Genomic DNA, 24566 nt, shown 5'->3' with positions numbered 1-24566 from the left:
ACTATTAAGTCATATAACAGGTTCATTAAAGGTTATTTAAGCAAACAAGAAACACAACAGTACAACTCACATTTTATGAGGAAAACATACACTATAATGTTGGTTATACACTAAATGTGTTAAATGGTAAATAAGAATTTAAATAACAAAAGCAATGCGTGGCTAATGGAAGGTAGAACAAATCCCAAGCAAGCTGATAAACACTCAACATTTATTATGCAGCCAAATTGAATTGAATTATGGAGTTGATTAGGACCATTTTAGACAACAAATACAGAACATTCGCCTCTATTTTAATCTCTGGTTTGGTCTCCACCAGCTCGTTGCCAGTTTGTGGGTTTATCAGAGTTTTTTGTGCTGAAATTAACTTCAACTGTTACTGAAAATGGAGAGAAGAGACACTGAATCAAAATGGAATCGTGTCCAGAAAGTACAGAAAAATAATCAGCTAAGTGGTCGTCTTTCTTACGGCTAAAAGAAGTGATAAAACTCAGTGGAGCTCCTGATTTGGTTTAGAATTCTTTGTGTGACCCCTTTAACATTACTTTGCACTAATTTGATTTGATAGAAATATAAAAATATGTATTAAAATATCTGAAAAAATAGGTTTGATTGTTTGTATGCAGGGAAGATTCATCCAAATGTTGAATCTTTTAAAACAGCTTATAAGTTATAATTTTAGGTTAATCTACCCATCAGTAATCAGAATTAGCTCTAGCAGCTGATAATTAATAACTTAATATCTACAATCATATAATAATATAATTGCATTCTTCTGAAGTGGACCATTTTGCATAAAGAGTACTTTTACTTTTGCTACTTTAAGTATTTATTGATACTATAATATCTTTGTAATTTTACTTGTCAAATTTGTACTTGCACCAGAGTAAATGATCTGAGCACCTCTTTCACCACTGGTCACCTTGATATTGACCTAAAGGCTATGATGAAGCTCACTGGGAGTGGAAAAACATTTTATTATAGCTTATTATAGCCATAGAAAAGTGGGCTGCAATATAAAGCAGACAGGATTCGTGGTAAATAGCCTAAAACGTTGAAAACCCACAACGTGGGACTCTAACTGCCGCTCACAACAACAGGTGCATTGCTTTGTGTCTCCCTCAGTAATGACATGCTGTAAATGTGCTGAAATGATCAGCTCACTGCAGAGAGGATTCAAAAGCTCTCACATATATAAAAAAAAACCCAGAAGCTGCACTTTCTGCCACTCCCGAGGTGTCACCTGCATTAACAGCAAACACCAAAAAGTACTTCTACATGTTCTTTCTAGAATGTGAAAAACAACAGGGTCAGGGTTCAGCTTGATAAGGCAACCCCGCTGTTATTATGAACATACTGTGCTACACTGAGGGGTTATTTTAGTCAGTTTACAGTATCCATAAGAGGGTGGGGAAGATATCTGACAGGTAAATACAAGGAGTTTTAAACTGATAATACCTCTCAAAGCGTGGCATGTGAAACAGCGAGTACCCGGAGGGCGCCACACCCATCCCCGGGTTAATCGTCAACTACATGTGCTGGGAAGTCATATGAGGGAAACGTTGGCGGGCTGCATATAGAACATGGGAAAGCAGGCATCGTGGCAGAGGTTAGTGACAAACCCAGGTTCACACAGACCAGTTTGACTGCGAGAACAATGAGGTTCACACATGATTCATCCCGGGGCTCTTCCTCGACGTCAGCACGCTACACTTCTCCGCCACAGGAAAAGAAGCTGCCGTGTGTCTGGGCCGAGTGGGACATCCACCGCTGGACCCGCTTCCCCTTCCCAGTGCGTCTGAGGTGTACGGCTCCAAAGAAAGATTTCTTCCTGCTGACATTTACAGTGTTTGCAAAGACAATACTTTGGAGTTTTGAGGCCGAGCTTGATGGATGCTCTGTCTCACCGGGGTTAATGGGCACTCACATTTATAGCAACAGGCGCTGCGGACTGTGTGTGTGACTGTGTGTGTGACTGTGTGTGTGTGTGTGTGTGTGTGGCCTGTAGCCCGTTTTTCAAACATGTAAGCACTCTTCCACTCTCATGCACCTAATTGAACCCTGGAAAGCAAATGTGCCATGACAGCGACTCTGCATCACAATACATTCCAGCAGCTCCCCCCAAATAGTCACATGGCCCCTTTTCAACCCCAACACGAGCACAACTAAATGACTGGATGGAGGAGGGAGGGGGGGGGACGACTCTAGAGGGGCTCTTGCAATCACACTTGTGCCTTGGAAGGGATCTGAGCAGCGAGCTTCTCTAAAGCTCTCAGTAAAGTTGCTCCTGTTAAAACATGCCCAATCCCTTCCCTGCCAGAGCTGTTAATCCTGACAAGGCTATGTGCCCCTAATTCCCAGAGAGGTGGAACCTGCCGTTTGTTGATGTGTTGTGTAGCTACAAGCCCCTCCGCACCCCCTCCCCCTCTTTTTAGTGCCATGAGTGGTTCACATGTCAAAAAAACAACGTTTTACGCGTCTACAAGCCTTTACATGTCGAGGAAGCCAAGATCAAAGTGATAGAAAACAGTAGCAAGGTGGTCGTCTTCTGGGTTTCTAAAGGCCACAGTAGTGACAGACCCGATGTGTCCGTCGTCACTAAACCGCCACCCTCAGAGTCCAGTGCTGTTAGAAGGCTTTTCTCATGAAACAATGGGCATGGATTACAGTTAAGAGTCTTATTATTATCTCTTCTATCCCAGGTTAAGACCACGCAGCACCTGTTGCTCCACTTGCACACTTTGTCGACATCATCACATCCCAGGCAGACAGAAGGAGACACACCGGCGAGGCAGACTGCTCGGGCATGCAGAGATTATACTGTAAATGTGGAGGCGAATGGCCCCATTAGTGGCTGACAAGTCCTCGCCGTTTCTCTAGGTGGACTAATCTCTCAAAAGCAAGAGTGAAAGTGATGTGAAAGCACCATTAATCTAATGTGGCAAATGTGGGAAAAGTGTGACGGCAGGGAAGCAACGTGCTTTGATTAAATTATTTGCAAAGCTCTCCTCCAAATGGTAGGAAAATATAAATATGAGCCCAAATGTCAACACAATCAATTCGCCTACATTTACATATATAGACACATATGGTGCTCTAATAGAGGCACAAATAACGTACAAATTAGTGAAATTAACCTTTCAAGAGCTGCAAAATAACTGAAGCACAATCAAAGAGTATTAAAACAAAAAGAATGGTATTTTTAACAGTACAGAAACGCAGAATAGAATACATACCGTTTGTAATGGGCTCTGATGGGCTTTGTGTATATATTAATAAAACATATGATCCACGTTTTAAACAATACAGGAATTATTAGTTGATTACTTGCAGAGACAATGAAACAAAACATATGTAAATGCCCCAAAACCCACAGAGGCAAACTCAAACATTTCATTGTACAATAAACCTTTAATAAATAGTTTCTCATTAGTTTCCCATATTTACATAATAACCACCATTTACTTATGTTGCCATACTCATTTCTTGGCTAATTTTAGGCACACAGAGAGGGGGTTCAGGCCACAAACCACATTGTACTAAAAACAGGAGTGGCTAGCAGGTAAGTCTTGAGAAATATATAGTAATAATTGCACCATACAACCAAACTGACCAAGAGGTGGCCATCTCCTTGAGCAATAAATATATACATTTACTGTACGTACAGGTATGTTTTGTACATTTCCAGTCATCTGCTTGAAAGCTGTACGAGTGTACATGGGGCTGGTGCAGAATCTTACCAATTTTAGTAGGATCTGAATTTATGAGTTTACCAATGTGTTGGTCAAATAAATTATACGCTGCAACAAAGTATGATATTCAGAGATTAAATCAACATCAATGGCCGCCTGTCAAGTAACACCCCTTCTGAAAGAATAAACGACAGGTTTAGTCAAAATGTTGAGGGTATAGTGTGGTCAACATTTACAGCTCGGCTTGGAACATTCAGTGACTTTTGTCATTTTCTACTGATAATTCAGGGAGAAATATCAAATTTAACTTACCACAGTGAAATGCTTGTTATGAAATCAAGACGGAGACCCGAAAACAGACAGATGGACATTCGATAATTAACCATCTAGCCACAATGTTGAAAAGATTCCTAAAAATAACTGGATGAAGACAAGAGAATACAAAAGAAAAACATATCCAGATATTCAAAAATCACTCGTGCACAAGCATACACACACTCAGAATGAAAAAGCATAAGAAACTAAAATTGGCACAAAATATATACGACTGACATTTCTCTTCAGATTGATGTTAAACAGCATGAAACCCCACCTAAGCTACGAATCCATATCTAGTTGTATTTGGCTATTTAAATGCACTTGAGGCATTTATAAATTAACGTTTGAAAACGGCCATTAGGAAAATGTACCAGTAGTTGACGCAGTATGTGAACAAAGGGAACACAGTGTCACTGAAGCACCAAAACCAGACACAGACCAATGTCATCCAATTAAAGAGGTGTAACACAAGCAGTTACAGATCTGCAGTTCCTGTTGAAGCTGCGCCACCTATTGGCAAGAAAGGGAACGGCAATTTGGACCTGCTGATGTGCACCATCCACTGGGAAGAAACTGATGTGGTTTTGACACTTTCAATGTGCATATTTGAGGTTTTTACATTTTATGCCATTTTATTGAATTTGTCAACTGGATCATAATTAATTTAGAAATTGAGGACATTCAAGATGCTATCAATGTCCTCTTGGCTACTTTATGGGTTTATTGTTTTTTTGCGTCGTTTGAATTTGATAATTGGTTGATAAGGATATGAGCAATATCCCCGTTTTGAGTGACAATTTGTGGGAAATGGAAAAACTTAAAAACACTCATAGCATGTCAGCTTTTAAAAAGAAAAATGTGCAGCTGTAAAATCTGGTAAAATTGGAGCAGCTGTTATCTTCCATGCATGTAGGGGTCGACAAACATTTCTTTCATTTTACAGTTGCAACAACCTGTTTGGTGGTGGTGCAGGTTAGCGTGTACAGAACTGGTCTGACAATGATCTAGCGGCTTCCTTTCGGGAAGACCCTGAAGCCAGTTAAATGTGAGTTTGAGAGTTAGAAGCCGGGGCCTTGAGGTACTTCATCTCAAAAATCCCTACCATCTGTTTGTTTGAGAAACGTACAGTGCCTGTTCATAACCTTTTGTATAGAAGCTTAAAGAATCAAGATGTTTGCGAAACCGTTTCAATCTACGTTACCTCTGGAGAAATTTCTATCCAAGATATGACCTCATACTTGACCTTTGAATTATCTACTGCAGCAGCAAGAACGATATTCTGTGTAACCTAATGATATTAATCCAAAGACTCTGTATTAACAGTCAGCACCGACATGCTGATAGCAACACTCCAATGCTCCGAATGGTCCAGAGGCTTTTAAATAAAACCATGGTTCTGTAAGCCTTAACCCTGAAGGTGATAAATGTCAAGAAACAACGTAACAGGAAAGGCATGAAAACAAAAGCGATAAAAAGTTTGTAACAGCTCCGATGGGAGCGATAGCGTAAGATTACAGAGCCTTCTCAGACCTCGGTCGTCATACAGGTTACGTAATTAATATATATATATATTTAAATGTGTATATATGTGTGTATATATGTATGTATATATATACACAAACACACATACACACACATTTATATATATATATACATAAATACATATATATTTATTAAGTCACTTCGAGGCAACATTTGTTTCTTGAATAAAAACTTGAAGCACAACTAGCCTTCAGTTTGAACAGAGAAAAATATACAACCCAAACGGTACTACTAATCTAGAGAATGGCAAGTAAACACTGAAAACTGTTTCAGCTAAAGTGGTCTCTCTCACACACACTTCTCTCTGCAAGAGGTGTGTTGTTTAAACAAAGTGTGGTCTTATGAAGCGTTTTTATATCTGAACCCGTTGACCCATGCTGACCCAGATTAGGCAGCGCCTCTCCCAACACTGGTTAGCAGAAACTCCACCTCCCAGGTGTACAGTTGCTGCTGTGCATTCAGAGGAAGAACTGTGTTCCCTTCTCGGACGCTTTAACAGAGCTGTATTTGCAACAACAAGCATCAAAACAGAAGTTAGCTTGTGAAAGACCATCAGACACATGCTCAACTGACTGTTACACTCCCGCTGGACAAAACAGGCAAAGTTGCCACTTCACTGGCTATAGAGGAATATGTAGAATCACACAGGGATTTAGTGACGTTTGAGATCTTCCCACACTCACACTCTAAAACGTAGTCACTTTGGTCCTGTTTTACACCAGGAGGGGGGGGGGGCAAGCTGTTGTCTGCTCCACTCTGTTACCACTTTTTAGAAACCAAGGATTAGAGTCCAGCTCGACCAAGTCACACAAACCTTTCCACTGCAGCCCCTTAAAAAATACTCAACACTCTCTATACAGGGTCTTTAGAAAGTCCTCGCAATACCCTGCTTTAAAAAAAGAAAAGGGCTGCTAAGGGAGGAGTGCCCACTTTTGTGCCGTGGATACAAACACCTCTTCATGGCACTTGAGTCTGATGTGTGCCTGAGGTGAGTGTGTGTCCATGTGGTAAAATCTGTGTATCTGTCCATGTGTGCGGGGGTGTCGGGTTGGAGCGCTGTCTGCCCCCCTCAGCTCTGGTTATACACTGCTGTCCTCCAGCAGCGGCTCCTTGCCCTCGGCCCCGCTGCCTTGAGGGCTGTGGGAGTGACTCTGTGCGCCGTTGCTGTGCTTCTTATAGGCGCCGGGCCTCACGCCGGGCCCCGTGTGCTCCGGGATAAACAGGGCCACCAGCAGAGACAGCAGCACTGAGCATGCACCAAACAGGAAGGGAGGGCCCGGGATGATGGCACTCTGAAGAGAGAGAAATCGTTTGTGTAAGTACAGCTGCTATATGTACTTATTATTTCTATACGTGTAACAGTATTGTGCAACTACCTCATCAGTGGGGTTGGCCATGTTGGGTTTGGCACCTTTCTCAGAGCCGTCTGTGTCGGTCAGCTCCACGTGGAACAAGTAAAACACGAAACCGTAAAGAGCAGGACCCAAACCGTTACAGAGGCCCCGAATTCCTGTAATCATCCCCTGGACAACACCTGAAAGGCAGACAGACGTAAACACAACATTGTCAGGAAAATCTCTAAAAGATACTACATCTCTCGAACCAAATTAAAATGAGGATTACTGCTATATATATATATATATATATATATATATATATATGACATAGATATATATATATATATATATATATATATAGATAAGACATCTATTTCAAGACCGCCAGCAACAAATAACATTCAAACCGATACACTGTTCAATATTTTGACTCAATGGAGTTAACTCGATATCCACTTTGATATCCATCAGCTATGACAAGATAACATTTAAAAGATGTTTACTTGTATTTATCCCTCCTCTTTCTTGTGTCAACAACTTTTATTAGATAGTCAAACATTTAAATAATACCTTTTTATTTGGGGCATTAAGTTAATTTATCAAACATTGATGTGTGCTTAATGCTTATTTAATCAAACAGAAAAAGCTTAGAGATATTAACGGCTGAGAAACTTACCTTGCTGGTCTGGGTCTGCATTACGGGACACAATGGCGCTGATGGCAGGGAAAGTGATGCTGGACATGGCTGCAACAGCTCCAGCAGCCCACATCATCCTACAACCAACGACACACACATTTGTTAAGGATACAAACAAAACCTTTCAAGAATAGTATTTATGTCCTTAAAAGGTTGTTCAAACCGTACAGCTAAAAAGAAAGACCTTATCTGAACAAATAGAGAAAAATGTGCTTTTGACCTTTATTTAACTTAATTACCTCGGTATTGACCCAAGCAGAGGGGAGCAACAAGACAACATGTTGAAAATGTTTTCTTTCAGAATCAATAAATATTATGGGTCACTCAGTTTCTCTTCTTGTTTTGGCTTGGAGGAGAAAGCAGACGCATTTCTGATTCATGACCTATGTGTATGGGTGGTGTTTTTTAGTACGCACATTTTCATCATATTTACTGGTTCAATAAATGAACACAGAAATATTTGTGTACTACGGCCTTTTGTTTCTTAATAATAAATAAATAAATAAATAAATCAAGTTTCAAAGGCACTTGATTTTAACATAACTTCCAAGGCAGTACAATGCCTGTATATGTCATGAAAACTATTTTTAATTTTGGCAAACTATATTGTACATTATAAATACTATATCAGGGCTTGAAGCAGGAAAAAATCCTGTGCCTGAAATTTTTTTATGCATTGGGGATAAGAAAATTCTGAACATTTGCAATCTAAATGAATTAATCTGGTGCACTTTGAGACTAAACCCACATTATAGTTTGAAACAACATTCAAAACACACACAGCCAGTATCACTAAGCATAAAGTCCGCTAGCTTAATGCTAACGTATAATACCTCAGAAATTAGCATCACCAAGGGCGTAACTTTGAGTTGAACATTGGGGTGGTTGAGATTTCCACCTGTGAAGCAGGTGTGTGTATATATATATATATTCTTTGGCCACCAGCCACTGCGGCAGGTTTGGGTTTACCAGCCCAGATATATAGTTTGTGCCTAAAATAAAGTTGACCGACTCAGAAAATGCATAAAAATGGGTCTTGAACGTGTACAAAATACACATTAAAGTGTGTGCAAGTGTTCTTGTTAGGACTCATGGTCCTTAATTGTCTCTAACTTTAAGTATTTTGTCCCGATTACAAATGGGTTTGTAGTGTTTCCCACAGGATCTTTGGAGACTATGGTGGGGGGATTGCGATCCTCTAGGGGGGTCCGGGGGCATGCCCCCCCGGGAGAAAATTTTGAATAATTTCATTTTAATGCATCTATTTGGTGAATTCTGAGAAACAAAATATGACATATCAATTACTGACCAATTTCTTACAAACTGCTGGTACTGATACAAATGTTGACATACTAAATGGGGTTGAGGAGTTTAAGCATTCAAGAAAAGATGAGAACAAAAATGACTAAAACACAATTCGTTTATTATTATTATTATTATTATTATTAATAATGATAATAATAATAATAATAATAATAATAATAAAAGTGGGTGACTATTCCTCAGCCTTCCTTGGTGTTTTGGTTTTGACTGAAGCCTCGTTCACATACGTCGTCACTCGCCCATCTCTGAGAGACAACTGTCAATGAATGTGAATGTGTTCTAGCGGAATGTGGACCAGGACAGGCGATGTGATGTGGTCGATCGGAGATAAAATAATTTTAACTTTCTGCGATGCGAGTGAAGCGAGTACCAATCACAATGTAGAATAGAGATGATCGACAGTTGCCGTCAACAGAGAGTTCCACAGATAGTTGTCGCTTGAAGTCGCCGCCGGCGGCAGTGAGTTTTTTTTGCCAGCGAGTAGAATTCAGCGAGAAAGCGAGTGACGGGCGAGTAGCGACGTATGTGAACGGGGCTATACGCGCACGCACTGTCAAACTCGCCGGCTGGGGGGGGGGGGGGGGGGGGGGCAACCGTGAGTGGTGGCACTGGAGCCCTAGCAGTAGCTACCTCCTGTTGGGAAGATACTTTTATTCTTTTGCTTTTTTTCCGCGTGCTTTCTTCATACCACCGCTGATGCGGGGAGAGACCGGGAGAGACAGTAGAGAAGCGCAGGTCCGGCAAGGTGGGCGAAACCAAATCTCAGAGCGGGAGGGGGCACAGACAAACGTCACTATTATTTACTGCAACGGCTGTCACAGCGGCGGCAGCGCCGGTCTACTGATCTGATCGCCCAGGGCCAACCTCTGTCGTCATCCCGGGGGAGAAAAACGAGCCAAGTAACTTATCCGCACGCTTTTAGAGGTTTGCCGCTGGCTGGTTAAATTCTTTTTATTAGATTAATGTTGGTCTCATTGATGAAATCTAACAACTGTGGCAGTCGCATTAGTTTGTCTGAATGAAAAGTGTGCAGGGCTGCCTTTGGGCTGATGTTATCAATCGCTCTGGCTACGTTGTCCCGGTCCGAGGTGCCTGGAAACTAAAGGCCCGCCCTACTCTGCTCTGATTGGCTAGAACTCCTTGGTTACCTTGAGTACCATTGGTAGTTGGAACTATCACTTTAAACGACTGGTTACAGTTAAAAAAAAACAAAAAAAAACACTTCACCAAAATATTGCTACGCCGGATTTCCGGCACCGTGCCGGAGGTCTTCAAGCCCTGCTATATTGATGTCTTTACATCATCTCAGTTATCAGATCACAGTTCCACCAGCCCTTGATAAAGGCTATGCTCCCCTCTGGTGGTTTGTCAGGGCATTGCAACAACAGTGGACAATTAAAAGAAATTCTAATTCATAAAAAGAAACACAATTGTGCCTCTATATATGTGTAGTGTTCACTGGGGGGTTGGGCTTGAAACACAGGGTATCATTTAGAGTTAATTTTTGATTATAGATTCTGCTCATTATCGGACGGCGCTTCAGGTTCTTGGAAAATTACTTGAGTAACACTGAAAGCAAGATAAAAGATTTTCAGCAGATTTGTCTTCCACAAACATTTGTCACGACTCGTTTTGTGATCCTTCTGACTTGAAAGGTTAAATTTAAGGTTGAGAAAAATAAGGTTGTGTGATGCACATGGAAAATATTTGTTTTACTGAGGTTGAATGAGCCACTATTAACTAGTTCAGAAGTGTTTTGCATCATGCTGCAGGAAATGGTTTGTTGTGTTGGACAAACTTCCTTCCTTCCTTGAATTGTTTTCAATAAGTGATTACATTTATTCGTATCACTACTATCTTATATGAGGATCGCCCACACTTTTGAACCTGAGCTGCAGATTGAGGCACAGAAGGTATATCAATACAGGAATCAATAAATGGAATCGAAAACGACATTTGTTAATGCATTTCTGATTCCGAATCTATGTCTCCTTTGAATTCATGTATTGGAAAGGTGTGTGTGTGTGTGTTGGATGTTACTCACCAGGGCTGAGAGCCGAAGCCGTACCACGCCAGCTGGAGGATCTGGAAGCCAAGGCCGAGCAGGATTGTGTTCTTATTCCCAATGGAACGCATCAGGATCCCCAACACCACCGTCTGCAGAAACACAGATCACAGGTCATACAAGACACCTGGAAGGAGGCATAAAGGTGGACTCCACACAAAATGTAATAAAAACTTTGACTGGTGTTTCATTATTTTCCTTCCATGTTAAATAATGATTAAGAATAACAACACTTAAAGCTCAGGAGGAGGACGGCTAAATGTTAAAATGTAATTCAACAGCGAATGTGTTTTTCAGTACCTGGGCTAGTATTGAGAGGATCCCCACAACAGCAATAAAGGCAGCCACTGTCTCTGATGAGAAGCCTATGACCTGAGGGTGGGAGAGCATTCAGAAAACACAAGTTAGGACATGACAAGCACAGTCAGAGACTAACATTTACATACTTTTTTACATTTAAGGCATTTAGCAGACGCTTTTGTCCAAAGCAACTTACAATAAGTACATTTGTTGAAACAAAGAAACCACGACATACAGACAAGATAAATATCTTTGTTTGTGGACTTCTGTAAACACATGCTGTGTACTTCTGCATCCTGAAACCACAAAAGGTGTATCCTCCCCTTCTATTAAGGTCAAATATGCTGCCCTTTATCTCCTCCAATATATGCAGCCTAAGCAGTACGGGGCTGGTATGAGGCGTGAACAATTTACGACAATGAACGTGGAGTTATATGATAAAGCAACTTTGACATAAAGGTGACAGAAGGGCGTGTAGAGTAATGTGAGCCCCAACTAGGTTGCTGTCATATTGCATATCAGACTCGCCAGACTGGTTTACCCGACACCGTTTACACAAACGAAACAATCCTCACTTCAAGCGGTTTGAAAAAGGAGATTACAACTTCACCTAAGAAAGTAGTGTCAAAATATCTCTACAATAATTTATAATCCATATTACACACCATAACAAAATATGTCCAATACCAGAGAGAAAATAACTGTTGGTGATTATTGTGAATACAGTAATTCAGTGTCACATTTGGATAAGTGCTATTCCAAGTGATAAGAAGTGTATATGATGTGTGTAAACAATGGCTGCTTGATAACTTTGTGTGTTAAATGCAATCGCGTGTGTGGTCTTTCTGAAAGTGTAAGCAAGGAGGGCCGAGTGTTACCTGTCTGAGATAGAGGAAGAAGCTGGAGTACTGGCCAGCCTCAGGGAGGTAGGAAAGAAACACTGTGATGCAGATGAGGAGCACCGTGGAGTCCTGGCCCACCTTACGCAGAGACTGACCGGGGAAAACATGACCAATGTTAGAGGAATTTTTGGACACAAGGACTTTACCATTGTCTCCTAATTTAATAAGCTGTAAGTAACAAATGACAACTCTGCTTCCTAATGCCCTGCCAACAACATGGACATTTTAAGCGGCATGCAAATATCTTCCAGTGTTTTGCTTTCCATCTGCTGATAAGTGAAGGGGTTTAGCCCCAAAATTAGAACTTTGGCTCAGACGCACTTGAGGTAGATCGACCATTAAGGTGGACCAGCTTCTCCATGTTGTTTACATTTTAATATAATATCTGTTCAACTGATCATTAATCAGTCAAAGTACTTATTGTTGACAGAGAAGTGATCAATAAAATAAAATGATGAATAAAAAGTGTTTTGTTGTTACTCACAGCGAAGGGGTCTGCTTGTTCCCAGGAGATGGGTGCACCCCAGGATGCTGGCCTCATCTTTTCTGGCAGCGACTCTGGCACGGCCACCAGGATGAAGCAGATGTCGAGTAGGGCGATAGCCGTGGCCAGGATCACCACCAAGGTGTCACCGTAGGCCACAGACAAGTAGGCTCCGATAGCCGGGCTGGTAACCAGGCTGGCTGCAAAGGTAGCCGATACCTGGATGGAGGGAGAAGCAGAGCTGAGGGGTGAGCAAAACAGGAAGTGACTGATCTTGATATCAGTTTTGAAGTAATAAACAAATACAGGCATAATTCTTCACTAATGATAAATCATTCTGGGGTGTTTAAAACAACAGATATTTTAACAGGATTTGTTTTTGGTCAAACATCTTCTTACCAAACCATATGCTGTGCTCCTCTCATGCTCCTGTGTGATGTCCGCGACATAGGCAAAGATCACAGAGAAGGTGACGGCAAAAACGCCGGACATGGAAATGACTGCAAAGTACCACCTGAAACAATTAGACAGTTTGGTTTGTCAAAACAGACAAATGAAAATAGCTAAAAGTAAACATTTTTACATAGTAAATTCTAACTTTTGTACATAATGTTGTTAATTGGTCATCTTGAGACCGTCTGGTTTGTTGGAGAAGATTGCATTATACTATATGCATTATATAAGACTTGCACTCACCATGGACTGATCTTCATCAGTGGAATGGGTGCACACGTGAAGAAGACCGTTAGCAGCAAGAAGGATTTGCGCCCCCATACGTCTGACAATGCTCCAATCAGTGGAGCACTCAGAAAAGATAATAGGCCCTGGAGAGGAAGGAGGGAGAACGATGAGGAAGGACATGGGACACAAAGGGAGGTGGACGTAACAGAAAAGTGCTGTAAATGGATAAGTTGAGCAAATTTACCACTCAGATTCACAGGGACTGTGATTGTAGCTGGCAGACTAGAAAGAAAAGATGTTTCTACACTAAATAAAGAAAACTGAAAACAAGACCAAAGGGCTTCTGCTGTCTGTTTTTAAGTAAAATAAGTGGATGACAATGATCGACACATAGTGAAGGCCAGGTCTCATCTTGCTAATAAAAGTTAATTTCATTTTAAAAAAAAGATTAGATCAAATTAGTTTCTTTTTAAGCAAAAATAAACTGTCTATTATTTCGACAGACCCAGCTTGTCATAAGTGGTTTCTGGTGGTCAATAATAGATTTGTCTGCTCAATTTGGTATTTCTTTCTGCGTACGCACAAAAACTTTGAATGTCATATCTTTGATGCCATCAACTGGCATACAGTTTTGACTGCAACAAAAATGTTGTTTTTGAAAGCCTTGATGCAAACAAATATGGATTGAAGCAGACTTTTTACTAAGATGAAAACAGGTTGTCCATATCAGAATCAATATGTTTTGGACAACGCTCTGGGGTTATTGGAAATGTCTGCACCACACGAGTCAGAGACGATCCTACACAACCACAACTGGAATCTAATGCTAGTGTAATATACTAATAACATTAGTATAGTCTCACTGGCATACGCGGGGTCTCCACCAACGTAAATTAAGCTTGGCGTAACATTAGTGAGTGTTCGGTCGAGCGAGTGAGCTTGTGAGTGACGATGACTATCAATTCAGCAGCAAAACGTTTATTTGTTGGTGTATAAATGTTTCAGCTAAAGACCTAAGACAAGTTTCTGTGTCGTGCTTGAAAGCCCGCATGCTTTTCAAATTTAAAGGGCGTAGCTGTGACTTAGTAAAAACTCCAGCACACTGGCCTAACCTATTAGGGTATGGAGGGTACCTATAACGTTTTTCCTTATACAGAGACAACAACAACATTATAGTAGTAACATTTCTAAACACATTAATGAAAGAGGCCCTATGTTTTTCCTCAATATCACAACAAGAAAACTGTTAATATAAAATAATTACAAGCAAGTACTATGATTTAGGACAATCAAGTTGCACTTGAGACACTTTACCCTCAACCTCCTTCTATGACCTATTCTGTGGCCAGCTGGGGAATCTGCTAAGGTTACTGGACAGCTTGCAGGTGTTAATATGTGACTGCAAGCCCCTGCTTGACACAGGTGCAGTTGCTGAACAAGAGCACACATGCTCAGCAAATTTTTCAAGTGCAAATCAAAGCAGGACAAAATTGCTGATGAAGAAGAAGAATGTTCGTTTAAGGCAGCTGTAGCACTAAAAACACAAAAGGCACATGGCTGCTGGCATGAAGCTTACTGTATGTCTTTATGTGATCAGAAAATAAATATATTTAATATTTAAATTAATCCATAAAAACAGCCACAAATATTATATTATTGCTTATTTAGTCCTTGTGAAGAACTACCGTTCAACTCCATAGTGCTGTTTGTGTGTACTGATGTCTTACCTTGACACCATGGATGAGTCCATTCATCAGGAATGTGTGTTGGGGGAATGTCTGGTGCAATACCTGATGAACAAACACAGATGAAACACAGCACATGAAAACATGTTGTCCACATAGTCGATTCAAACAAAGACCTGCGGTGGTTTATGTACTTGTCAGGGTTAAAGTATAACTGGGAAGCAAAAAATGTGTGACACAACTGAACAAAAATCTACCAATGCAGTAAATGAAGAAAGGCTGAAATCACATAAGTAAACTATCAATTCAATCATTGAGGCCTATGGCAGAAAAATAGAGCTGCGTGAACTATTTGTGCCATTCTCCAACAAGCCTGTAAATGTGCAGAAGAGACAGTGTAGTCATCCAAATTTAATGTATGTTTGATGATCACATGAACACGGATGAGTATGAACTGCCTGATGCTGGTTGCACAAAATGTAACCAGTGGATCTGCCATGTGGAATTGTGGCATGACCACGTGCAACATTCGTCCACTTAGAGAATAAAACGTGGGACAAATTAGTTTAACTGGAGGCCACAAATTATATCTTGTGTGCACAAATTAGGAAAATTGTGGCCTCAATATTTCCTCTCCATAGGATGACCTACATGTTGAAGAGCACTAAAGATTTCACATAATCAATCACACTGCTTCAAAACAATGTAGTACAGATATAAATAAATAAAAACATTAACTGGAAAGAGGATATAAAACATAAAGTTAAAGCATGACAGGATAAAAATACTAAAAATAAAAATAAAAGGAGAAAGTTTTGTTGCATAGTGGTTTCTTAGAACCGCAAACCATCAACATCAAAGATCTCTGGACTGCAGCTACATTACAAACTGTAAATTGTAGATTATAGCAGATACAGTATTAACTCTTTTTAGCCATTACACAAATGTACTTGTAATATTTAATACATTCAACCACCTCTCCTCTTTCCATTTTAAAAAATATTATAGACTCCAAAGATCTTACTTCAAATTTTCAAATTAGCCCCCAAAGACGAAAAGGATTTAAGTCCAACAATTAAATATATTTTAATAACAACAACAACAACAACATTAATAAGTGTGTTACAATAAGGACAAATAGACAGAATTATCCTAAATACAGGGGAAATAAGATGGTAAGACCTGCTTAGATAAAAAATAAGTTATTTATGAGCTTAAATAGAATACACAACTATATACTTAAGATGGAGAATGAAACACATTGAATAATAATAATTATTTATTATTATAAAAATGTATTATTTAAATTAGGGCTGTCCTTGACTAGAGAAATATTTGGTTGACTAAGGTGAAAAATCTTTGACTTATTGGCTAAAAGAGGGCCAGTTAAATATATATATTCAGGACATAAAAGCACCAGAAAAACAGTTTGTAAAATACATTTTTCCCACAGTTGTTTTCCCAAATCACCCACACTAACGACTACTTTTTTTTGTCATAGCGAACTGCTTCTCTTAGGTGGCTTGCATCCAATTCAGTTGAGCTCAATGAATGCAAATGAAAGCTAAACTGTAATGGACTGTGTGTGTGTGTGTGTGTGTGGACACACTTATCAGTCACACAAGGAGTAGGCAGGACACATTTGTCCCAAGATGTCTGTTCTGCGGTGTCTGCCAATTCGTCTGACAAGTAACGTTAGTGACATTAGCTGGCTAGCACCATGAGCTGTCGTCACAGACGCCAAACCCTCCAGTTCCCCTTCGAATATATACTATTAGCTCTGCCTGCACTTCTGCCATTGTTTACATCATTAGGGCTGTAAGCACTGTTAGCTGCAAGAAGCCGGCTCAGCTGTCTCCATGTTGAGAGCAAACATCGAGAAGCAATAGAATGTATCTTGTAAATAGCACCTTTAATTAGAAAATAAAAAAAGTTAATGCCATGTAGCGGTCTTTAAAAATCGTATTTTGGGTGCCATGATGGCTCAGTGGTAGAGTCGGCGCCCCACCTACGGAGGCTTAAGTCCTCACTGCAGCGGCCCCGGGTTCAAATCCGACCAGCGGCCCTTTCTGCAATGTCGTCCTGATCTCTCGCTGTCTCTCTCTCTCTCTCAACAAAAGGCAAAAACGGCCAAAAAAAATAACATGGTATTGGTAATGATATTTTAGAAGATTTCCTTATAAAACACATGATATGGAGGTGGTTCAATTTTTGATCACGCTAGGTTATACCTCCATTGTCTCACAAATAAAAGAACCATAGTTAAAGTCTCCTCCAGTATATACTAGCCAAAATTGATCCAGAAGACTTTGCCATTGGTGTGTGGATGTGTGGTATGTGAATGATTAGATTACAATCTGATGAGCAGTTTGGCCTCTGCCCTCAGTCATGATCGTGTGTGTAAATCTAAATGTTGGGATGTGGTGTAAAGCAATTTTAGTGTGCTCAAGACTAGATATACACTTTATAAAGTCCATTTACTTATTCCATTTAAGTATTTCAGGATATATACACAGGGCTTGAAGCAGGAAAAAATCCTGTGCCTGAAATTTTTTTATGCATTGGGGAGAAGAAAATTCTGAACATTTGCAATCTAAATGAATTAATCTGGTGCACTTTGAGAGTAAACCCACATTATAGTTTGAAACAACATTCAAAAGACACAGCCAGTATCACTAAGCATAAAGTCCGCTAGCTTAATGCTAACGTATAATACCTCAGAAATTAGCATCAGTGATGCTGCATCGCTATCGCTAGTTCGCGGCAATCGACAGCGATAGCAGTAAAGCTGCTAAAAGCTGTTTTAATTCTGGCTTTAGCGCTGTTAACACGTCACAGTTTTAATATTTTTCATGCGAGAAAGTCACAGTTTAATCCAGTGCAGAGTCTGTGGGAGCCGCGACCGGTGACCAGGGCAATGGCTGTCACAGCGGCGGCAGCGCCGGTCTACTGATCTGATCGCCCAGGGCCAACCTCTGTCGTCATCCCGGGGGAGAAAAACGAGCCAAGTAACTTATCCGCACGCTTTTAGAGGTTTGCCGCTGGCTGGTTAAATTCTTTTTATTAGATTAATGTTGGTCTCATTGATGAAATCTAACAACTGTGGCAGTCGCATTAGTTTGTCTGAATGAAAAGTGTGCAGGGCTGCCTTTGGGCTGATGTTATCAATCGCTCTGGCTACGTTGTCCCGGTCCGAGGTGCCTGGAAACTTAAGGCCCGCCCTACTCTGCTCTGATTGGCTAGAACTCCTTGGTTACCTTGAGTACCATTGGTAGTTGGAACTATCACTTTAAACGACTGGTTACAGTTAAAAAAAAAAAAAACACTTCACCAAAATATTGCTACGCCGGATTTCCGGCACCGTGCCGGAGGTCTTCAAGACCTGTATACAACCAGACTTTTCCTATGATACTGTATATTTGTGAGAATGCAGAGGGGAAAGGGGTGTTCAGTTAAAATCCTTGGTATGTTCAGTTCAGTCCATAACATCAGTGTCTTTGACACATGGGAAAATTAACCCATGGTTTAATTTAGGATGCTGTGGAGCTTGACTGAGACTGAATAACAGGATCTGCTTATTGTTTAGGGGTACAGAAGGAAAGCTCATGGCATGGCTAAGAATCTCTTCTCTTCCTTTGGGAGTCAGTTACCCAACACACACAGACTGTGAATGCTCAGTGACGACTGTTGCTGCTGGATACTAATGAAGCAGTGTGCTCCTTGGGAGCAGTGAAGCAGTCCCTCTCATCTTCAGGCGCCCTCTGATTAGTCCAAAATGCAAATCCTACCTCCGCCGAGGGATCTTGAGGGCAACAAACCCCCAGTAATTAATGCCGAACAGTTACACATACAACCACCTCTTGAAACAAGAGACTGCTAAAAGTATGCATTGCATAAGCCTGTCTGGTTCACATCATGTGGTACACAGATGTTTGCTCATCATTTGTTTGCAATACCAGTTTCTACCAAAAATAATTAAGTTTGTAGAGAAAATGTGTTGGTTAAAAAAAAAAAAAAAAACTGGATTTCAATGAATATGGTGCTTGACTGAGAAAATAAAAGCTTCTGTGAAGTACAGGACAAGTATCATTGCTGCTATGATCTGAAGCGTATCATCACTATGAGTCATCTTAGCACTTTGCTTAAAATTTGGACCCAAAACTATGATCTGTGTTTATTAAATATTGGCTGATGATCTTCTGGTACCAACCAGAAAATGCAGGTTACATTTTAAAAAGAGGATCCTCTCAATAATGCTGTTCACGTTGCCTGTAGCAAACATGTAAACCACACCATTCTGAAGTGCACTGAGGCGAATGTGTGGCGTGGTTTGCCTTGCTGGCATATGTGCTGTAGCCTGACAACACAAACCGGTGACCCCCTGATAAGCCTTTTCAACAAAGAACTGGTGCTCGGACAATACAACAGTTTGATGCCCTTTTCATATTTCTCAGTCCATTAGAGCTTGGCAAAACATCTGCTAACACATACGCACAAAAAAAAACTGCGTCACACAGGGCCTCACTCATTTGATTAGGAATTCAATCATTCATAGACACTGATGTGCCTTGTATGGTTCCATTCAATGGGAAATGCCACTCTTTGGCTGGATTTCCTGGAGAAGAGGGGTAGGCGTATGAATATATTACTAACCGTTATGTCAGTTTACATAACAGTGTGTCTACTTGAGTGTGGGTGTGTCTGGCCTTACCGTGAGCATTGGGGTGGTAAGAAGACCCCAAGCAAAAAACTCCAGGAAGATGACCACCACGGCATGGTAAACACTTGGCTCACCAATTCCCTGAGGCTGGATGGAGACAGAGAGAGACGCATACAAAAACAAAGGTGATTTGCTGAGAACCAACAAACATTTCCACATGCATTACAGTGCCTGTAAATGGTAACACATTGACAAACCAAACCTTAAACCGGAATCCATTTCAAAGCAGCATTTGCCTAATGATACAAAAACTCTGCGTCACCTGATCCTGTGGGACAGCCCACAGTTGGATAACAGCAAGTGAGAAAATGTGAAATATGCTTTCACTCTGGGCCTTTCGAAAACGTACTGTATGTACAATAACTTTTGATTTAGCCAATACAGTGCAAAATGACAAACTAAACAAGCCACCAAACATGAGAATTGCTCTGGGGCTTGTTTTGTTTCTACAATTGAAATTCAATTTTAGATTAGAAATCTATAATCATTGACACAAACACTCAGATGTGCATGCACACAAATAATGTGATTACAAAACAAAGGAACTTTCTGAACACATGTTAACTCCATTTAGTTGAGTTAATAAGTTACTGCATAGTAAAAAAAAAGAAAAAAGAAAAAGATGATTAGGAAATAACATAAGGAAAATGGCATTGTTTTCTAAACTGATGAATTTACAGTGTGAATAAAGAGGTCTTTCTAAAGACAAAATTAAGCAATTCCATGTTTTTATTGGCACAAGTAACAGCTTTGCAGGGCACAAACACTATCACAAAACACTAGGGCTGCAACGATTCATCGAGTTACTCGATTAACTCGATTATGAAAATTCCTCGAGGCAAAACATCTGCCTCGAAGCCTCGTTAAATTCCTATGACGCACCTATGTGCAGGGATCCGATTGTTCCACACGGACCGTTGTTCAGGAAGCACACCAGCGCGTCATACACGGTCATTCATTCTGAATTTAGTTGGCGCGATGGCGGAAAGTCAGCCTCAGAATGTCCGTAAACGACAGAGAGTATCGGGGCTAAACAACGGTATCCTGCTTGCCCATGTGAGCGATTTATTTCTGACAACAAAACGAATGCGTAAAGTTGTAACATATGTGACTAGATGTCTCCTCGTCTCCGTGGCGCATTTATCCGTTTTGTTTATGTATATCGATCACTTCTCATCCGCCATCTTGCGAGTGACGTATAGAGTTACGTTTATGCATCGGACGCTCGTATTGGCTCCCGTAGCGGCTTTTACAGCCAATCGGAAAGCCTGATTTACGCTTGGCTGTGAGTTGTTGTGTTTGCCCAAACGGGAGACACGGAGGAGTTCAGAGCAGAGAAAAGAACGGTCAAACAGTTACTGTAGTGATAGAGAAAGCTAAATACATAAATGGCACAGAAGAAGTACACTATATACACACATATTTAGGGCAGGGAGAGGAAAGGGCCATTGCTGGCAAAACAAAACGTAAATTAAATGTTATCCATGTTTTATCCAAGTTGATTTAACTGTATTGTTAAATTCTCACTGGCACTTAATAAATGGGCTTAGTTTTGGAGCCAAATTTTGGAGTTGGAATGAATACCTCTGTTTATTTGTTTTTAGAAATGCTTGATCATTTTACAGCCACATCATTTTCATTATGCATTATTTGTTTTGGTTGTTTAAAAACGCAATTTTTTTTTATCCGATTCCTCGATTAATCGATCGATAAAGTGCTAAATTAATCGATTACAAAAAGAATCGATAGCTGCAGCCCTACAAAACACTATCAAAATTGAAGACCCAAGAAGAAAAGCAACTAAGATGCATACATGCCAACGGACTAATTTAAAAGCAGCTGATCGCTATGACTTTATAAATCCAGTCAGTCATACTTGCTCACATAACAATATTCATTTTGGTGAGACAATAAGTTTAAGCTGTTTACTCGACAACTGAGATATTAGCTATATTGCCTTGATCTGATTACCCACAATGCCATAGGGCTGCAGCTATCGAATCTTTTTGTAATCGAGTAATCTACTGATTATTCCATTGATTAATCAAATAAAAATTAACATTGTATATAGTTCCCATATACACTTGTTGATTCCTTAACGAACCGAAGACCGAATGAAAACGACCAGTTCTTAAAACTACACCCGACCGGACCACCTGGTTTGCGACACCGGCTCAGACAGAGAGAGACGCGCGAGACAGGACCGGTATCTTATGGGAGGGGAGACAGGTGTTTCCGGCAAAGCAACTTTCTGTACAAAGAAAACGACTTTCTGTACAAAGAAAACGATTGACAGTTGTCTTCATTGATGCTCAAGTCACTCTACTTGATTACTTTTCCTCACAAATTCACAGAAGAGGAGACCGGGGTCTGAGCCAATCAGAAACCTAGGCCCTAGGTTGCATGTGCGCCAAAAATGGTCGCACTCTGGAGTCCTGGCTGAGTTTCAGCCTCGAGCATTTTTTGTAATCGAGTTATTCGAGTAACTCGAATAATCGTTTCAGCCCTACAATGCAGAGACTGGAGCAAGAAAAGAGGATTAATTTAATTTTACATTCATACCCGGTAAACCTATTTACTGGCACAATATTTCATGAAAAGGTTAAAAAAAAATCATTACTGACACATTCTTCAACATATAAATCAAGCATTGCTTCATTTAAATTTCACAGCTAGGAACCAGTGTTATCCACACAGGTAAAATAACCTAATATTCAGTGGTATTGTATAAATACAGACCTATATCTACAATAAGTAAAACACAAATTGACATTCTTCTCGTTTGTAAAATCCACTCTCTAGAGAAGAAGTCACTTTACCGCAGCATAGTAAAATCTATACAAGTCTGTAAGGTGAAGAGAAAGTTTGATGAAGAGCACATGGATGCTGAGCAGGATCTTTACCAGGAAACACAGCAATGTGTTGACTCACTGATGTGGTTTGTCACTTCCACACATGGAGGGTGAAAACATCACTAAAAACCAGTCTACATGTCCGAGTATGACTAAGTGGGCCACAAGCAGCTAACCAGAGGAAACTACACACCGTTTTGTTCCGTGATAAGTATATGTTCACACAATCGGCTGAACTGAAAAAAAGAGGAACAATCTGTAACAATCTTATATGAATGCTGCAACTTCCTCTTCACTGAAATGACGACCAGCTACAACCTTAGAGATCACATTTGGCAATTGACTTGTCAGCATACAAATCTACGAGATGTATGACTCGATCAAGGGTTGGATGTTGAAAGTGAAATCTTAATGGCCGACCAGTAAGACCTAGCTGCAGAAATACAGTAAGGAGAAAACAATCTGAACTAAGGACCTCATTAGAATAGAACCACATTATGTCAGGTGTATACAAATAAGATTTACAGGCACAAGACAGTCATCAGGATGACAGAATCATTGATTAGACACAATGGTTTTTGGTTATCTTGATAAGGATTACAAATCTGTGGGACTTCATATGGATACCCAGCATGTTTGGCATAACTGTCCGACTGATTACATAACTAGCACTGATGCCTCACTGTATTTATAACAATCCTTCCATTCTCAACCTTTGCCAAGAGCTTAATTTGGATAAATCACTTTGGACCATATAAAAATGATCCAAATAAGTAAAATCCCAGATATTATAGTTGTCTATTTGAATAGTCTATTTGATATATTGAGTAAGTTTGATGCATCCAGGTAAAGTCAGCTTTATAGGTCACATATTTCCAGCGTACCAGGACTACATGGGTCAATGACCCAGAAAAGTATATATGTGTCAGAAACAAGGAGCTGGTATTTAACTTAATAATTGGCACCATATTGTGAGCAGCAACCATACCCGTCGTCACAATTAACTTTTGTTTCAACAGTGGCCGTCAATGTTTGCTTCCCTGCATTGTTGACTTAACGTTAACGGCCGTGGTTGCTTGTTTTCGACCAACAAAAACCCGTGTTTAAAAGTCTTGCCATCGCCCATTTACTAACAACATTAACGGCTATTGATAACTCACGCCGTTCTTTGTCTAACTACTAACATGTATAAAGTTACTTAAAGCTTTGTTTAATCGTGTATCTGTCGCAACTGGATCAAAATAAGCCCAATTAAAAACACATATGCTAGTGAGCTAATGTTAACCAACCCCCAGTTTGTGCCTCATAGTGATGCACTGTCACGCGTAATTTTAAAGATTGTAACAAACGAGAGGTACAATAAAACATTAAGTGGTGGTTTAAAGTTGGATATGAAACGTATATTCGGGTTAAGCCAATTGCTGTGACAGGACAAAGAAGAAGACACCTAACGTTGACTTTAGCCAGCTAGCACAGCCAGGGCTGACGTGTAAACGACTAGCAAACGTAGGCCCTTACATTAGCCAATGCTAGTTTACAGCTAGCTGCGTTAGCCAGTTAGCTAGGCGGAGCCAGCTAACGGTTAACATTATCCGCTGGGACAAACCATCAAAGACAGAAAACATAAACAAATGCCGCTACGACTGCTACGTATTTTTATGAAGTAAACAATATTACTAATTAATTTAAGCGGTCGAATGCCAATTTAGCTCCGCGGCAAGATGAGTTAACGAAGATAAATAAATATTTAACTCACACTTCCTCCATCTTTTATTATAATTTTCTTTGCAAGAAGAATGCTGCGGTTCAGCCGCTTTTTCTTCTTTTTCTCCCCCGTCATTGTTAACTTATGTCCATTCTTGGTGTTAGTGGGTCATCACGGCACCTATCGAAACTAATACAATCTACTGGTTTTGGCTACAACGCTTATAACACCTCGGCAGTCAGCTCCAGGTAGCTAGCAGCGGG

General features: G+C 40.3%; 2 protein-coding genes across 2 annotated transcripts in view; one reads left to right on the top strand and one right to left on the bottom strand.

Annotated features, from left to right (window-relative positions):
* The window catches only part of LOC311012881 (uncharacterized protein), a 203874-nt gene that overhangs the window by 132244 nt on the left and 47064 nt on the right, over positions 1–24566 (top strand). The gene's annotated exons all lie outside the window — the stretch shown is intronic.
* Positions 3392–24551, bottom strand: mfsd14a2 (major facilitator superfamily domain containing 14A2). Its single transcript, XM_084008370.1, has 12 exons — positions 24355–24551; positions 19738–19833; positions 15069–15131; positions 13357–13484; positions 13060–13174; positions 12661–12879; positions 12153–12266; positions 11275–11346; positions 10954–11066; positions 7566–7663; positions 6929–7086; positions 3392–6844 (listed from the first exon to the last, which is right to left on the bottom strand). The coding sequence occupies exons 1-12, from the start codon at positions 24436–24438 to the stop codon at positions 6632–6634; spliced, it is 1473 nt and encodes a 490-aa protein (XP_083864496.1). The 5' UTR covers positions 24439–24551; the 3' UTR covers positions 3392–6631.

The sequence above is a fragment of the Eutrigla gurnardus genome (genome assembly GCF_963514095.1).
Source record: "Eutrigla gurnardus genome assembly, chromosome: 4".
NCBI classification, from domain to species: domain Eukaryota; kingdom Metazoa; phylum Chordata; class Actinopteri; order Perciformes; family Triglidae; genus Eutrigla; species Eutrigla gurnardus.
The sequence above is the reverse complement of the archived record's forward strand: the minus strand, read 5'-3'. Positions and strand labels throughout refer to the sequence as shown.

What these genes read in the sequence shown, in the direction of transcription:
- mfsd14a2 (XM_084008370.1), bottom strand. Translation starts at nt 24,438, where the DNA reads ATGACGGGGGAGAAAAAGAAGAAAAAGCGGCTGAACCGCAGCATTCTT. An exon ending in GACTCATCCATGGTGTCAAG is followed by an intron (nt 13,485 to 15,068) that starts GTAAGACATCAG and finishes CTTCCTCTCCAG; the next exon opens with GGCCTATTATCTTTTCTGAG. An exon ending in GGCTTCGGCTCTCAGCCCTG is followed by an intron (nt 7,664 to 10,953) that starts GTGAGTAACATC and finishes CGTTGGTTGTAG; the next exon opens with GATGATGTGGGCTGCTGGAG.